Here is a 17,095-nt window from a genome sequence, read left to right as displayed (position 1 = left end):
GTCAACCCAAGGTTACCAAAGGAGTGGCAGCTTCTGCAGGGACAAGGCCTGGGAGGTTTTTGTGGGCTTAACACACACAGGAAACACCGAATTCAGAGCACTGCCAGGCAGCCAGCTTCTTGCAGGGTGCTCAACTGACTTCTGTGGGTGGAATAGGCCAGGGCTGTTTTATCTCAGGGATGGTAAATCAGTTCACATTTCATGCTTAGAGGAAATCACAGCTCTGCCCTCCTGGGCAGCACTAGTGCCTTTTATTAGTCAGAGAAGAGGTGGGTTATCTGGGTTCAATTCCACCTTTGAACTTCAGTTGGATTTGGCTTTATATTTCAAGCCCAGATGTCAACCACCACTGTGAAATAGTGACTCAGGCCAGGAGAAGCCAGAGGTCTCTAGAAATGTGTTGGGAAGAGACAGGAAAACCTCAGCTGGAATCATCTCACTTGCAGAATGAGGGAGGGCAGCTCCATGTTGGAAACACCCACATTTCCCTATGCATGAACTAGGCAAACTGTGACCACTGAATTCATGGCAGAAGCCAGCACTGTGCGGGCGTTGAGGTCGTGAAGTCCCCCAGACTCCCACATAACTCAGAAGTGAAGAGAGAATTGCTTTGAAAACACATTTGATTTCAGGGATAAAAGGTGCTAATGAGTAGCATTCGTCAGCTGTCTTTTAAAGAGAAAGAGCACGAGTTTCATGTAGACGGCGAAATCTTTAGCATGTGCAGCATGGAGTCGCCGCTGTGGCCATTAATTTGGAGTGTTGTCATCTTTTTCTAATGGGTGGAATACGGACTGAGCTCAGAACCTGTGGTGGTGTACTTCCAGCTCTCGCCTGTAGAGGGAGCCTTGCCCACCTTAGATTGTTCACAATGCGAAGCTTTCAGTGGAAGAAAGAAAAAGGTTTAAAAAAAAAAAACAGAAAAAAGTTGGACGGTTAAAAGCAGTCTGTTCTCAAAATGACAAACAGTTGCCGTGGCGGTCTCCCCTTCCCTTCTCTGCTGTTCCACGGAATGGGGGGTCGCGTAAGGGAATCTGTAGAAACTGCCCTTCCTCTTCTGACGCGACCCCAGGAACAAGGAGGTGGGATCGTTATTGGGTTGGTTTTCTTTTCCCCTTTTCTTTTTGGAGGGAGGGCATTCCCCACAGAATTCCACGAACGTATCGCTATCGCCTCCACCCGCGTTATTAAAGCCCAAGCGTGTTCCTGCGCGGCCGAGCTGTCGTAAACTAGGGGTTGGGTCTGGGGGTGGGGAGGCATCTACCCCTAACCCATCTGATCTCGCAGGGTCTGTCTAAATCCTGCTATTTGGGGACTAGCTTGCTACAGTCCAGGCCGAGTCCTAAGGTTGCCCCGAAGTGGCGGGCCCCCCCTCCCCACCCAGCGACGCCCCATCCCGCCGCCTCCGGCACCGGACTCGAGGTCTGTTCTCCCGGAAGGCGAAGGCTCCGGTCGGCGAGGCCGCCCCGCTCCGGCGGGACCGAGCCCCGGCGGCCAGCGCGCCCAGGTCTGGGCAGCGTCCTGGGTGTTGTCCGGTGACTTCACGACTGAAGCCTGCGCGCCGTGCGGAGCGGCGGCGATGGGTCCCGTCGAGCACAATGACCGCGGGGCGGGGCGGGGCGGGGCGGGCGGGGGGCGCCCAGGTTCGCCGGGCCGCCAGGGTCGGACAGGTGAGCGCAGCCGGGAGGCGGGCGCCCGCGAGGGGCGGGGAGGAGCGGGGCAGGGGCGGGGAGGAAACTAAATGGTGGGAAAGAGACAAAGGAAGAGTGGGGACGATGCGGGGTGGAGGGAGGGCCCGGGGAGGGGAGCGGAGGGAGGGGGCGGCCGGTGGCGAGCGCTCCGAGGATCTCGAGCTTGAACTTGATCTAGGAAAGAGGGACCCGCGGTGGGGGTGGGGGCCCGCCCGGGAGCCGGCCACGTGCCTGGCTTTCCCCCGCCGGGGAATCTCGCCGACCTCACCTGCGGGGCCCAGCCCTCGGCCCGGCAGCCCCTGCCCACCAGGACCGCAAGTGCCGGGGAACTGCGACCCGCGCGGGGGTCGAAGGCTGCCTGAAGGCCCCGGGGCGCCGAGAGTTCCAGGAGGTGCCTGAGTCACTTTCTTCAGGCCACGTCTCCCCCTCCTGGTCTGAACGCAGACAGCCTGCCAGGCACCCCGCCTCCCCGATCCCGATCCCCGAGCGGAGACCGCGGCCTCCGGGAGCCGGGGGCAGACACATCTCCCTACCGCTCCGGGTCCCCGGCGCAGCCCCCCGCGAGCATCTTCCCCGACGCGCTTCTCCCTTAAGAGCGCCCCCCCCAGTGCACCGCACCGCGTCCAGCGCGCCCGCACCCCCTACCTGGCCGAGCGCCCCCACTTCCCCCCTCCCCGCTCCCCTCTCTCTTTTCTCCCCTCCTCTCTCTCCTCTTCCCCGGTGCCTCCTCTCGTCGCCCCCCCCGTGTCCCCCTCCCTCCAGTCCCTCTTCCTCCTCCTCCTCCCCCGTGCTCCTCCCACTCCCCCTGCGTGCGTCCTCCCCGCGCTCCCCTCCCCCCACCCCCGCCCGTGCCCGGTCCCGCCCCCCTCCCCCGCCTCCCCGTGCCCGGTGCCCCCTCCCCCTTCCTCCCGGCCGCGGCGCCGCCGCCGCCGCCCGCCTGGGCCCTCCCCCCGGCCACCCCCGCCCCCGGGCCAGGCCGTGACGCGCCGCGGCGGTGCCAGCCCCTCTCCCCGGGCGGCCGCGGCGGTAGCGGCAGCAGCTGGAGCGGTGGGGCTGTCACCGCCGCCCGCCCCGCTCACTCGCGGAGCCCGACCGGCCGCGTCCGCCTCGCCGCCCGCCCAGGTACGGAGTCCGGCCCCGACCCGCTGACCGGGCCGTTTCGGACCCCCGGCCGCCGCCCCCCTGCTCCTGTCGTCGGCCGTTGAGCTGCGGTTAGGGGGCGGGGGGCTGGGGGTTCCGGGAGGGGAGCTCATGGGGGGCCGCCAGCGCCGGGTCTGAGGAGGGGGGCGAGGACGAGTGGCTGCGCCCCGGGCGGAGTGGGCTGGGGCGGGGGGCGGTGTGGCCGCACGCCGGGGGCCGCGGGGGTGCCGAGGGGTGTGCCTGGCCCCCGGTGCGCGGGGCTGCCGGGCGCACCCCACTCCCGGGCGGTGCGCGCCGCCGGTCCTGGGGGGCGGTGATTGTGCGCGCCGCGCCGCGGTATTGTGCCGCGGCCACACGGTGTGCAGCGGGCCGGGCTCGGCGTCCCGGGAGAAGACGCCCGCGGGGGCCGGGTGGGGGCCGGGCTCGGGTGGCCGCGGGAGGAGGGAAGTGGACCGGGTTTGGGGAGGTGTGAGCCCGGGAAGCACTGAGTGGCGGGGAGTTGAGACGCGGTTTGCGGAGTTGAGCCCACTTTGGCAGGCCCCGTCCCTCCGCGAGGGGCCCGAGTGCCCCTCTCAGGTGCACCCCCGGGCGGAGCCGCGGGCACCGGCCGCCGCGGGCGAGGGGCGCCGGGCGAGGGCAGCGGCCGGCCGGCGGGCCGCTCGGGGTGAAGTTAGGTTTACACCTCCGCCCCCTGCGCCCCGCTGTCCTCGCCCTCCAGGGCCGGGTACTTCGGCTGGCCGAGCGGGGGGCGGTTTGTGGGAAAGGGAGGGTGCAGTCCGCGTTTTCATTCTGCGGCTCGGGTTCAGAAGTCACCCTTCTCCCACTCGGAGCGGCGCGACTGCCCTGGTCCGGCCGCCCCTGCTGGTCGCCCCCTACCCGGCCGCGCTTCCTGGGGGAAGTTCTCATTAAGCCTCGCTAATTAGCATTATTCCTGCAGAAAGGTTAAGGTTAGACCGTCCTTTTCCTTATCAGGAGGACTCCCCCCCTTCCCCAGTCCCTTCTCCCTCCCCTCTCCCCAAGAGCACAAAAGCACAAAAAGAAAGTGTGAAGAGGCGGAGATCAATGGAGAAGCCACAAACCCATTAATTCAAATGGAACCTCCCCCACCCCTCTAAAACATTGATTTTTCTTTCTGTCTGCTCTGAGGGGAGATGAATAACCTCCTGATTTCACCTGAGATGGTGTTTGGACTATGTGATTTCCTTCTCTTTCTGAGGATTGTGGCCTGAAATAGATTCTCCCCTGAGATAAAGCCCTACTTATCCCAGAATCAGCTGGAAACCCCCTCCTACCTCCCTACCACCAAGTAGGGGTGGGTGCTGCGGAGGGGCTCTCAGTCCTCTGAGGAGAACCTGTAGTGATGGGACCAGGTCCCCTGTCTGAACCCCTGTAAGCTCCTGGGCTGCCCGTTGATCTGGGTTGGCTTTTTTTATTTTATTTATTTATTTTAAAGCCCAGCTATGGCCTTGGCCCTGGCAGGTACTTTAACCCCCTGGTAGTAAATTGCTGCTTGGCTGGAAAGCCATTAGAGCCTTTGAATAATAGCCACCTCATCCTACTCTCCCTGCCCCATGCCTGGGTGTCCTGCAACATTCACACCTTCCCACCAGCCACAGGCCTTCCTCCCCGCTGAGAGGGCTGACTTTGAGGAACTTCTCTTGTGGCCTTAATCACCCTGTGGCAATAAGGAGCTAGTCTATCCCTGAGTTGCTTAAGAACTTTTTTTTTTCTTTTTGTCTTGTCTAGGTCCTTTTCTTGGAAGGGACAGTCCTGTAGGGGGTTAGCTCAGAGTGGTTTTCCTCACCTACTCCTTTGGTTGGAAGAAACCTGTCTGTCTGCCCAAGCTCATGTCTCCAGTGTCCCTTTTAAGGAGACCCCTGTTGATGGCTGGGGCTGAGAGTATCAGCGAGGTCCTCACGGTGAGGAATGCTGGGAAAACAGCCAGTTGCCTTTGCTTAGGAACAAAAGCCCGTTTTACCCTCCATCCACTAGTGGGAAGGTGTGGGAAATGCTCACTCCCAGCATCTAGGCATCCATTACCACAAGGACAGCAGAGCGTGCACATGTAGATGTGAACGAGGTTCTGACAGACACTCGGTGTGTGAGTGTGCCTGTGTGGGAGAGAGGGAGAGGGAGAGGATACCTACAGTGTGGTAGGTGATTGGCTGGAGCTCAGCCCTCCCTGCTTCACATTTCCCAGAAGAGCTTGTGCTTGTGTGGCTAGTAAGCAGAGGAGGCCTTCTAGCAGGAAGGAGTACAGTTGTGCAGGGAGTGTCCCCGGAAGGCTGGTCTCCTCCCCCAGTGGCCAGGTGGCCACTGGTGGGCTCCCGGTATAGCATGGAGCAGCAACTTTGGGAGCCTAGAGGAGCCAGAATATGACTCAGATCCCCCACCCCTCCTATTTCAATCCTGCAGCCCAGTCATAACAGGAGTCTGAACCCTTGTTGGTCTGGATTCAGGTGGTTTTTACCTTCCAATAATGAGCCATCTGATGAACTGAAGTGGTTAAGTAGGGGTCAAATGTGGTTCAGTACCTTCTTGGCATGCTCAGAGGAGGTGTACATAAATGCTCTTGGAGGTAGAGCTTGGGCTGGAGTATTCCCAGGCTTGGCAGGGGCCAGCAGGTGCTCCAGAGGCAGTGCCAAACACTGTGTGGAGAAGCTGTGCCACCTCATACCATGGTGCCCACCTGCTTGGTATAGAGCTGGTGCTAGGGCAGCTTCCCAAGCGAGTGTTGTTCCCAGCTGGTCAACAAATGGGGCCGGGGCGGGGGGTAAATGGGGAGAAGGAGGGTGTACTGGAAGGATCTACTTCCTGCCTGGCCCAGAAACATCTCCTGCCCATCCCTGCCCCCTCAGCCTTTTCTGAAACACACACCCAGGGCTCCTGGTTCCAGCTTGTGGCTTATAGCTGCACTCAATTCTCAGCAAATCCTCCTCCTTTTCTTTCTCAGGCAAGTGGTAGAGATAGAGTTACAGCTCCGAGGAAAGGCCTGGAAAAATATTGTGGGAGGCACACCCCAGGATCCCAAGTCCTAGAGGATGCAGTGGAACCCAGTTCCAGAGAAATCGACCCCAGTTGTAAAATAATCAGGTTACTGATAGCACCTGCCCATAGTTACAGCCATGGATACAGGCCTGCTTCCACCATTTCCCCTCCATCTCCCGGCTCCCCTCCTCCTGGGCCCATGGACTGTGGTTGGCACTAGCTTGACCGCCTGCAGAGGACCAAGGGCCTCCCAGCTGGGTGGAGAGACACTGAACTTGCACCTGAATTTTGGACTGAAGATAAGAGTAGTCAACTTCTCCTTCTCTGCCCAGAGTCAGGGCTCCCAGGCCGGGGTGTGTCTCAGAGGCTGCCTGGGTGCCACCTGTCTGCCTGGACACTGGAGAGTTCCCTTTGCAGGAGGGCAGTTGGGCCTGCTTCCTGTGACCCACTATGACTCAGGCCTGATGGTGCCAAATATATGGCAGACTTAGATTACCAAGGGGGCAAGGCCACAAAGCTTCAGGTGGTCCAAGGGCAAAGGTTTGAAGTACCAGGGACAGCTGCCTATCCAGTTACACAGGGTGTGGTGAGAGAGGACCCAGACACAACTGACTACACATACTTTTCTAATGCAAGTAACACTGAAACTTGTTAACAGGGAGAGATCGGTGGCCCAAATTCCCTTGGGATTCCAGAAGGGACCAGCAAGAAGTGACTGGCTTGTGACCTCTGGGGGAACGAGGGAGCCCCTCAGTCTCAGCATAGACCTGAGGCCTCACCACTCCCTCGGATGTAGAGGAGGGATGGGGTTCTCAGCTGTATGTGCTGATAACTGCCTGTGTAATCAGGCTGCTTAGCCCTGGCATGGTCCTGAGTGAGTTCTAGAGTTCTCCATCTCCCCTCTGTGCTGGCAGCTCTCCCCCCTGGTAGCAGAGCTCTGCTGCAAAAGGTGGGGTGCCAAGAGTTCTTGGGAAGTCTTTTCAGGTCATCCCTACATAGTAGACGATAAAGGTGGGCCACACCAATCTGACCAGAACTTATTTGACTTTTCAGTTTGTTTCCCATACATTTGATTTCTCTCTTTAAAAAATAGTTATAGGGGGCTGGGAAGGTGGCTCAGGGGTAGAGCGCTTGCCTTGCATGCATGAGGCCCTGGGTTCGATTCCTCAGCACCACATAAGCAAAAAAGAAAAAAGCCGGAAGTGGCGCTGTGGCTCAAGTGGTAGAGCGCTAGCCTTGAGCTGAAGAGCTGAGGGACAGCGCCCAGGCCCAGAGTTCAGGCCCCACGACCGGACCCCCCCCCCAAAAAAAAATAAATAAAAATAGTTATAGCAGTCAAGGTGGTGAAATTTTCAATCACTCTCTCAAAGCTGGGGTTCAAGTGGCAGAATCCCAGGGGCTTTGAGGAAAGCCATCATGAAGTCACTGGGTAGGAGTCTCACAGGCTCCTACCCCAACGCCTGTGAGTGAGCCGGAATTTTTAGCTTGTTTCTCATCTCCTTGCTCCATAAAAAGGTCTGGAGTGGGCTGGGAAGGTGGCTCAGTGGTAGAGCTCTTGCCTTGCATGCTTGAGGCCCTGGGTTCGATTCCTCAGCACCACATAAGCAAAAAGAAAAAGAAAAAAGCCGGAAGTGGCGCTGTGGCTCAAGTGGTAGAGCGCTAGCCTTGAGCTGAAGAGCTGAGGGACAGCGCCCAGGCCCAGAGTTCAGGCCCCACGACTGGACCAAAAAAAAAAAAAAAAAAGGTCTGGAGCACAGAGCAGATACTCAGCGCTCTTGAAGACAGTATGCATGTGTACATGCTTTCTCTAAGGGTGGATACAGCTTCCCTGTGAGTTCCCTTTGGTTCTCATCTTAAGGCACTGTGTCACTAAGGACTGAGTATAGAAGTGTGTGGCATGTGACCTTGTGGGCTCTGGGTTCAGACTGCTGTGATTCAGACCCCAGCTCTACCACTGGCTGTGTGCCCTGGGCAGATGGGCAAGCTTAAGCCTTCTAGTGTTGTGACCAGATCTACAGAGAGGCTGGCCCTGGGTGCGAGCCTCTCATAAAACCCTCTCCCAGAAACCTCATGTGTTTGGGCACCTGATATTCTTATCAGGTGATTTCATTATCAGTATAAACCACAGCCCACCTCTTCCCAATGGGACCTGCAGGGCAGGATGGGGTACAGTCCATTTGAGTGGCCGTGTGTGGGGTGGCTGGCAGCTGCAGCAGGGGATAGCACACTACTGCCAGCCTACCAGGCAGGGGCCAGGTTTTCATATGGCCTCCATTCAAGAGCCATACACAGTGGGACCAGAATCCTTAATTGTCAAATTAATGTGGCATCCTCATTAAACACCAGCATCCTGCCAGGCAGTTGAGTCAATTCTTCAAGTCTTGGTGGCCTCGTGGGGAAATCAGAGCGCACAGTATAGTCTCCACTCTTGGAAGGGGGGAAGACAAGACAGCCCCGTAGCTATGGCTAGGCTAACAATGTGGACAGGCAGATGGCTTAAGAAGAAAACTGTGAAGAACAGGACAGAGCTGATGGAAGTGGACAGAAGTTTGGAGACAGGATGGGGGCATGTCTGGGCCTATGCAGTGGCACAGATCTGGCCCTGCCACTTGTTAGTACATGGCCTTAGGCATGAGCCTTGGTCTCTAGGTGTCTGTCTCTTGATCTTTCTCAAAGTCTCATGGGCTTTCATGCCAGGGCTGGCTTCAAACTGTGATCCTCAGATCTGAGCCTCTCTGGATATGGTGAAATGCTACTCCAAGCTGGATGCCCATGGTACATGCCTGTAATCCTAGTGACTGAGAGGCTGAGATCTGAGGATCATGGTTCTAACTTCCCCTATCTCATGGGCCTGGGGAGAGTGGAGTGTGCCCAGTAAGGGAAGGGAGCACTTAGCCTGTGGACTGCTTTGGCTTTGCTTGAGCTGGTTTTGATTGGCCACCTGCCTGCTGAGCACTGAGCCTTCAATACCATTCCTGCCCTCCTGACTTATCCCTGAGCCCCTCTGGGTGCAGTGAAATGCTACACCACACTGGGTGCCTGTGGCTCACCCCTGTAATCCTAACTACCCTGGAGGCTGAGATCCGAGGACTGCAGTTCGAAGCCAGCCGGGCAGGACAGTCCATGAGACTCTTCTCTGCAGTTAACCAGCAGAAAGCCAGAAGTAGAGCTGTGACTGCTAGCCTTGAGCAAAAAAAAAAAAAATTTTTTTTTTTTGGTCCAGTTGTGGGGCTTGAACTCTGGGCGTGGGCGCTGTCCCTCAGCTCTTCAGCTCAAGGCTAGCGCTCTACCACTTGAGCCACAGCACCACTTCTGGCTTTTTTCTTTTTGCTTATGTGGTGCTGAGGAATTGAACCCAGGGCCTCATGCATGCTAGGCAAGCACTCTACCACTGAGCCACCTTCCCAGCCCCCCCCCCAAATTTATAGAGACAGTGCCTACACCCTGAGTTCAAGCCTCAGGACAGACAGACACACAAAAAGAAAAAAGAAATGCTGTCCCAGCTTTGAGCCAGAGTGGGCAGGCGTGGCCAGTCCACAGTGCCACGCACCACCCAGCCACATCAGCCTTCTTCTTGCTCTGTATTGCAGCAGGTAGCACATGCCCAGCTTGTTGCTGCCCATGTGCAGAAGGCCATTTGTGTGCACTCATCCCACCCCCCCTTTCTCCCTTCCCCCACCTCTGCTCAGTGCCTCTGATCATCGGCCTTGCAGGTCACTCGCCCCTTGTCTTCTGCTTTAGTTTGCTTTGCAGCCCCACTGCCAACAGTATGAGATGGTTAGGGTTTATCTCCTCTGTGGATGGGGGCAGAAGGGAAGGGGGCATCAGCTGTGGGTCCATAGCTGAAGTTCCACATCTAGCCAGCGCCATGGCCCTTGGTTGTGTTCAGTGAATATTTGTTTGAGTGAATGAATGGGGACTCTGAATAGGTGATGCTTCTAAATGTTAATCAGCCCAGCCCAAGTGTGCTGGTGCCTTCTGTGATTGTGCCACTCCAGAGGCTGAGGCAGGAGAATCCTGAGTTCAAGGCCAGCCTGGATTACATAATGAACTCCTGTCTCTAAAATACACACACACACACACACACACACACACACACACACACACACATAATTTCATTGTTTTTAAGGTGCTGTACAAAGGGGTTAATCCCATCTAAAAAGAAAATTTGAGGCTGCGAGAACATTGCTTAGTGGTGGATTGCTTGCCTAGAGTCCTGTGCTAAGAACCTGGGTTAGATCTCTAAGGAAGGAAAAAAAAAGTTAATAGGAGACCTTTTCCAAAGATGTTTTAGTTTGTTTTTGGTGGTACTGGGGTTTTGAACTCGGGGCCTTGAACTTACTAGATAGTTGCTCTGCCATTTGAGTCATGCCCCTAGCCCAGGAAACATGGTCTTTTGATTCATTCTCCACAAGTTTCTGTGCTTTCAGTGTGTTCAGGAGACCAAGCCTGGAAGCCCTGCTCTAGCCTCCCAGAGCCTGCCTGCAGGGCACCACAGGAGCCTTGCGCCACGGCTCCCAGAGACCCTCTACCTACTAGCTTCTCCCCCGTGCTAATGTATAAGAGAGTTTCACCTCAGAAAGAGCCTTTGCCTCTGGATGGCATGTCCCTCCCTGAAAGTGAATGTGAGTAAGGTGTTGTTAGCAGGGAGGCTGTGGAAGGCTGTGCTTGCATGGGTGAAGCACACAGCCCAGTGTGAGTGCCTAGTGCTTATATGGGGTCACATGTGTAGGCTCTATCCTGGAGTCTGTGGGCCCTGCTCCTGCTCTCCAAACTCGGTGCTGAGGGTCCACAGTGCCGTACAGAAGCTGTGAATTCCAGGAAACTCTGCTGGCGAGCGGGGAGGGAGCGGAGGCGCAGCCCTGTTCCCTAGCGCTTGGAGCAGATGTGTCTGCCTCTGGGAAGGCAGCCGAAGAAAGTTCAAACCAAAGTGTGTTTGCTCACCATAAAAGAGACGTCTGTGAGGGGGCCCAGGAGGGGAGGCTTGGGGGTTGCTCTGCTCTGGGCCCACAGAGGCCATTGTATCTTGCTGGGGCCGGGGAGAAAAGGAGGCGAGGCTAGTTCTGGGTGTGGAGCTGCTGGCTCATCTTTCCTGTGTTTTACAGTGGGTTCCCAAACACAGTTGCTTACTGCTCCTGAAAGAGGCTGGGCTAGAAGGAGGTGGGGTCCCTTCCTGCTGGAGGGCTGGATTGAAGGGGCCCCGCCCCAGGGGTTCCCGGATGACTGACCAGCTGAGAGGGGAAAGGAGCAGGCGTGGTCCTCTCCAGCCCTGCCGGCCATCCGGCTGTTTGGAAGGCCCTGGCGCCCCCCACCCCCACCTCAGGCCCTTGAGCCGAATCCCCCCCCTTGCCATCTGATCAGAACCCTGGCCTGCCCCACCCCCTTCCTTCTCCACACTTCTGGGGCTGGCCTTTTCAGCTCTGGAAGCCGCCCAAGAGCATATCTTTGAAGCACAGCAAAGGTTAGGAAGGAGGAAGACAGAAATGTCCTCTGGGCTGGGGGAGTGGGAGAAAGGAATTCCATGCATGCTCCCTGGGAGTCCTGGTGGGGGCGCCCAGCTTGTCCACCTACCCAAGGCTGGCTGCCTGGCCCAGGGAGCCCTCTTCCCCAGGCTTCTTTGGGTGGGAAGCAGTGGGAAGTCAGGGCCCTTGTTTACAAGGCTTGTTTCAACCTTGGCTCACAAGGGTAAGAGCCAGGCCCTGCCATCCGCTGCACAGGATGTGAGACCTCGTAATTGTCTTCAATTACAGACAGCGAGGGCCCTCAGCTCTGGCTTCCGACAGGAACCAGAGCCCTGACCACTTCCATGGGGGCAGGCAAAGCACCACCCAGCCCTCTGTGCTGTCTAAGTCAGTTCTAAGTCCCCCCCAAAACAGGCCACCTCAGCCCAATGTGAGCCTGTCCCTGTTGAACACCCACTTCCTTTGTCCCTGCTCAGGATGAGACGTCTGTGAGCAGTGAAGATTTTGATATGAATGACTCCACATGGATGTCAGCTGACCCCCACCTGGCCTCCAGCCTGAGCCCCAGGCAGGACGAGAGGATGCGGAGTCCGCAGAACCTCCACAGCCAAGAGGATGGTGAGTGCCCTGGGCAGTGGGCCGGGGAGGGCCTCGTCATCCTGTTGGTGACCTGGACAGGCTCTGGGAAGTGGGATCTGGCCAAGGCTTGGGGGCAGCCCAGGCTGGACTTAGAGCCAGCTCAGTGTTCTCAGTGTTTCTCTGGGCCCTGTGGTCCCCAGTCCCTGGTTCTGAGAGCAAGCTGCTCTTCCCAAAGAAATGACTGGGCGGAGCCTATGGGGGCAGTTGACCCAGGGGCCACAGAGCCTGTCTGTGTGCACCAGCGCTCAGGGGTTTGTGGGATGTGGATTTAAAAATCATCACAACTTGGTCTGGGAAGGTTAACAGTGTGTTTGACCCAAGCAGCAGTGAAAAAAATGAGCTGCGTTCCTGTGTCTCAGAGTTCTGTGGCTTTGATGAGGCTGGCTGCAGAATGGGGTCACCTGCTGAGTGACCACACAGTACAGGCGCTGGCTTCTGTGACCATGCAGGGTGAGCCAAGCTGCCTGCCCCCTCCCGCTCACTTCTCAGGGTTGGAGAGTTAGGGTCAGAAGTCAGACTAGAGGCCCAGTCTGAGCTCCGATGTAGAGTCTGGAGATTGGGCTCTGGGGTTCAGGCCTCTGCCTGGCTTGGCAGGGTTGAGGGCACAGGGCTTGTACCTGTCGTCCAAGTACTCTAGTAGGGCTCTGATTCCTTGGATTCCCTGTGAGAAGGTGACTGGGGGATGAGCCAAAGCTGGGCCTCAGAGAAGTGGGGTGTAGGAATCAGCAATTAGGAGGGGTCGAAGGTCAGAGCCTGGAATGTGAAAGGGAGGTGCAGCGTTAAAAGGGGGTGTAATGTTAACGCTGCAAAAAGGGTGAGCCTTAAAGAGTAAATAAGGGGTAGGAGCTTTGCAGTTTGGGTCAAAGTTCATCTCCATGGCAGAACCTGCACGCCTGCCCTCCTAGCCTGAATCTGCCTTTGTCTGGGAGGAGCCTCAGCCTACAGGCAGCTGGAGGTGTCTGGCTCAGGGACTGGGGATCCTAGGGTTGGCTGAGTGAGTGAGGAGTGGGGTGCGAGGCGGGGAATAAAAAGGCTTTTGTGCCTCGAATGCCTTGTGAGGTCAGTGAGACCCCCTCGTGCCTCCAGCCTCCCAGGCCGCTGCCGCCTTCCGGCGTTCCCACGGATTGGGGACTGGGGTTGGGGGGGGCGGGGCGCAGGGCAGCGCACATGCTGCTTGGGGCTCTGGGGCTAGCAGCTGACCTCCACTCTCATCAGAAGCACACCAAGACCATTGGTTTTACCTTCTCAAGAAGGATCTAGAACATTTTCCCCAAAACCCAAAGTAGTATATTCCCAAGAAACCTGTGGTACTGTTCTCACAACCACCTTAAGGAGTGGTCCCTCGTCAGCACGCTTCCTGGGAGATCCAGAGGTTTCAGGTCCTCGGGTTGGGCAACAGAAAGTAGAGTCTGTGGGGACTTGGGGTATCCTTGGCACCATTGCCACTGCAGTAGGGGGTGGGGGTGGAAGGGCACAGATGAGGAGGCTAGGAAAATCAGAGGCTGCTGGGTTCATTGTCCTATGGCCATCTTGGGTATAAGTCACACACCACCACCACCCCTCCCCCCCAGCCCCTCTCAGCCTCAGTTATAGGACTAAGGCAGGCTGACCTTGGACTGGTGAAGAGTGTTTATCAGGGTAGACGGCAGGAGCTGGGGGGAGAGGGGGGCAGGAGTTGGAGGAGGTGGTGTTGTCTATGATACCAGTAATTGAATTATTCAATCAGCAGCTATCTGGAGGCTATGGGCTGATATGCTCTCCAGAGGCTGGACCCAGTGCAGGGTCATGGGCTCTGCTGAGGCTCTGTCTGGGCCTGTTGTGACCAAGTGTTCCCCAGAGTTTGGCTGTGCATAAAAACACCACCACAGCCTGGAGTCCTGGCCTAGCCTTCCATACAGGGCGGATTTGAGCTGGGTCTGTCAGGTTCAGGTGTTCTCACATCTCCTGTTGTTCAGGGACTAGGGTGGGGGCATCCCTGTGCTCTGAACCCCACTATAGCTCCACGCCTGTGAACTCAGCCCCACCAGCTCAGGGCTGTCTTGTATGCCTGGGGTGCAACGGACAGTTGGATATCTGATATCCTCCTCACCCCCGCCCCGTGGGCCTGCCAGGTGTCCCTATGTGTTGGTCTCTAGTGAATCCAGCCATATGCCTAAGCTCTGCTGGGTGTTTGCTGCTCTTGTGCCCCATGAAGTCACATGTATGAAGAGTTAAGCATGCCATCCAGAGGAGCTGGGGTCGTTCCTTGTTGGGACAAGTTGGGCTCTTTGTGCCTTTCACAGCTCCCCAGCCCAAGCACTGGCTTTTTTTTCCCCAGTAGCTCAGAGCTGCAGGGCTACCAGGCCTGTGCTGGTCCATAACCTCCTCCTCCCTTCCCCCCAGACAGGTGATACAGTCCAGTGACTAGAGGAGAAGCCAGGTGGTTGGTTGGCACACCTCTCAAGAGGACGTGTGTGTGTGTGTGTGTGTGTGTGTGTGTGTGTGTGTGTGTGTGTGTGTGTGTGTGTGTGTGTGTGTGTGTGTGTGTGTGTGGAGTGGGGGGGCTTGGGTGCTGTCTTTTAGTTTTTTCAAAGCTTCAGGCTGGTACTCTTTTTTTTTTGGTCGGTCGTGGGGCTTGAACTCTGGGCCTAGGTGCTGTCCCTGTTCTCTTCATCTCAAGGCAAGCACTCTACCACTAGAGCCAGAGCACCACTTCCAGTTTTCTAGTGGTTTATTGGAGATAAGAGTCTCACGGACTTTCCTGTCCCGACTGGCTTTGAACTGTGATCCTCAGATCTCAGCCTCCTGAGTAGCTAGTATTACAGGTGTGAGCCACCAGCACCCAGCTTAGGCTGGCACTCTTACACTTGAGCCGCACCTTCACTTCTTTTTGGTGGTTAATTGGAGATTAGAGTCTCACAGACTGCCCAGCCTGGGCTGGCTTCAACTGGGACCATCACAGCTCAGCTTCCTGTGTAGCTAGGATTATAGATGTAAGCCACAAGAGCCCAACTAGTTAGGGATTTCTTACTTAAATTTTTTTTTTCTTCTTTTGAGAAAGAGTCTCAATGTGTAGTCTGGACCGGCCTCAGACCCACGGTCCACCTGCCTCGGAATATTGGGATTACAGATGTATGCCACTATACCCTCTTCCTTTTTATTATTATTTTTTTTTTTAAATTGTTGGTTGTGGGGCTTGAACTCTGGGCCTGGGTGCTGCCCCTCAGCTCTTCAGCTCAAAGTGAGCACTCTACCACTTGAGCCACAGTGCCACTTCTGGTTTTCTAGTGGTTCACTGGAGATAAGAGTCTTATGGACTTTCCTGCCAGGGCTGGCTTTAAACTACACAATCCTCAGATCTCAGCCTCCTGATTAGCTAGGGTTACAGAGGCGTGAGCTGCCAGCGCCCGGCTTACCCTCTTTCTTTTTAAATTTCATGAGAGAAAGATGGAAACTAGGGCCTGGCAGGGACAGTTCTGTGGCTGGAACCTCACATCCCAAGTGAGTCAGGATACACAACCCTCACCCCACGGGGTTGTCTTAGAGGTCCTGCTCCCTGAAGGGCCCTTCACCCCGTCCTCTCCCAGACTGCTTGTGGCAGCTGAGTCCTTTCAGCCATAGGTGATGGCAGCACTGCTCCTCGGCCTCCCTCCACCTCCCTCCACAGCCACCACTGCCTGTGAGAGGACCTGGATCTGGCCCATCTGACAGAGGAGGAAACTGAGGATCTGGAGAGACTGGGAGCCCTGCCAGGGTCAGGAGGGGAGGGAGCTGAGGCAGGCATAGGGACAGTGTGTGAGATCCCTGCACACTCAGAACATTAGAGCTACTGTAGGCCCAGGGCAAAGCAGACTAGCTTCTCCTGTCACCTCTGCCCAGCACCCATCAAAGTCCCTCCAGACCCCCTGTCAAGCAACTGTGGGCTATAGGCTTTCTCCTGGGTGGGCAGGGCTCCATGCACACGGGAGAAGGCCCTTGGAGAAGGGGTTGTTGAGTGAAGGGGTGGGTGAAGGTGAATCTGTGCTGCACGCACTCAGCAGGTGAGCCAGGGCATCTCCCCATGGCCACTCATGTGGCAGGACAAGGTCCCAATCCCTACTGCAGGCCCCTCCCCCTCCTCTTCCCCAGCCCCTCACTCTGCCCCTTCCTGAGCGGAAAATGTGAGGCCTGGCCTCCAGAAGGGATGCATGGGGGCAGGGAGCGGACATTACTCACCTCCCAGGCAGGCAGGAAGCCAGCATGAGGGGACGGCAGAAGATCCTGCTTCCGCCTTCGACAGCACAGGTTGTTGGGGGTGCTGGAGGAGCCCTGTAGAGCCCTGGAGCATCCAGTCCCATCCCCCACCCCCAGTATGTGTGCGCTCCTCAGACCAGGCCCCTCCTATGTCCTGGCTTCTGGAACCCACAGGCCGGAGAACCATATCCCATGTCCCCTGGGCGGTTGGGAGGCGATGGCAGTACTTCCTGCCTAGAGGCCAGGTCTGGGGTTTCCCACTCTCCCCATCTACCCCATGCCCAGTGCCACATGGGCCTTAGGCCGAGCGAAGGCACTGAGGGGTCCCCCGGCTCTGCCAAGGTTCTGGGAACCTTGGAATCAGGTGCGAGCCCTGCATGCTGTGCCACGGGCTGCCAGCCCTCTTCCCCCGGCTCTCTAAGCGCCATATTTATCCCCACAGACGCAAAACAAGAAAAGAAAACATTTTCTAGGCTCTCTGCGCACATCAAAGCTTCATTTCCTCCTGGTGTCACCCGTGGCCCCTTTGTTCCCCCCCCCCATGCCCTACCCATCGCACTTAAAGGTTGTCCCTGAGTCCACCATGTGCTCAGCCCTGACTGAGCACAGAACTGACCATTCCCACTGCCCAGCAGAAGCCATATCCCCCCCTGGGAGAGGAACTTGCCCAGATTGCGGGTGGCAGGTTCTTCTCAGACCTATTTGATGGCTCCTGTCTGTGGAAGGATGGATATTTCATGGAGTCACCTGCCTGAGCCACATACTGGCTGGCATGGGCAGAGGAGGGGCCCTGGAGGTGGCCCGCCACTCTGCTCTGGAGCTGCTGAACAGTGCCAGCCTTGCCCCCTACCCTACAGTGAGTGCATAGGAAAGCTACTTGCCCTCTCTTGAGCCTGGGCTTCTGTCTGTGGCGCAGCTGACCAAGGCAGCAGGTGGGGCCTTTTACCACCCAGAAATCCCCCA

The 17,095-nt window shown here is 57.1% G+C and overlaps 1 protein-coding gene across 5 annotated transcripts in view; it reads left to right on the top strand.

The window, feature by feature from the left end:
• Positions 1-17,095, top strand: part of Nol4l (nucleolar protein 4 like) — a 125,366-nt gene that overhangs the window by 86,887 nt on the left and 21,384 nt on the right. For 4 of the 5 annotated variants that reach the window (XR_011368730.1, XM_070007039.1, XM_070007041.1 and 1 more), the window contains one exon: positions 11,758-11,899. Coding sequence is in view for 4 of the 5 variants with exons in the window: in XM_070007039.1 (XP_069863140.1) it covers positions 11,758-11,899 (142 nt within the window). In the remaining variant the exon portion in view is untranslated. Of the gene's footprint in view, positions 1-2,717; positions 2,814-11,757; positions 11,900-17,095 lie in introns of those variants that run through there. The other variant, XM_070007042.1, reaches the window with a different exon arrangement.

This window comes from Dipodomys merriami, unplaced genomic scaffold (genome assembly GCF_024711535.1).
Source record: "Dipodomys merriami isolate MVZ:Mamm:240054 unplaced genomic scaffold, mDipMer1.0.p SCAF_7, whole genome shotgun sequence".
Classification (NCBI taxonomy): Eukaryota; Metazoa; Chordata; class Mammalia; order Rodentia; family Heteromyidae; genus Dipodomys; species Dipodomys merriami.
Note: the sequence above shows the minus strand (reverse complement) of the source record. Positions and strands in the feature narration are given on the sequence as shown.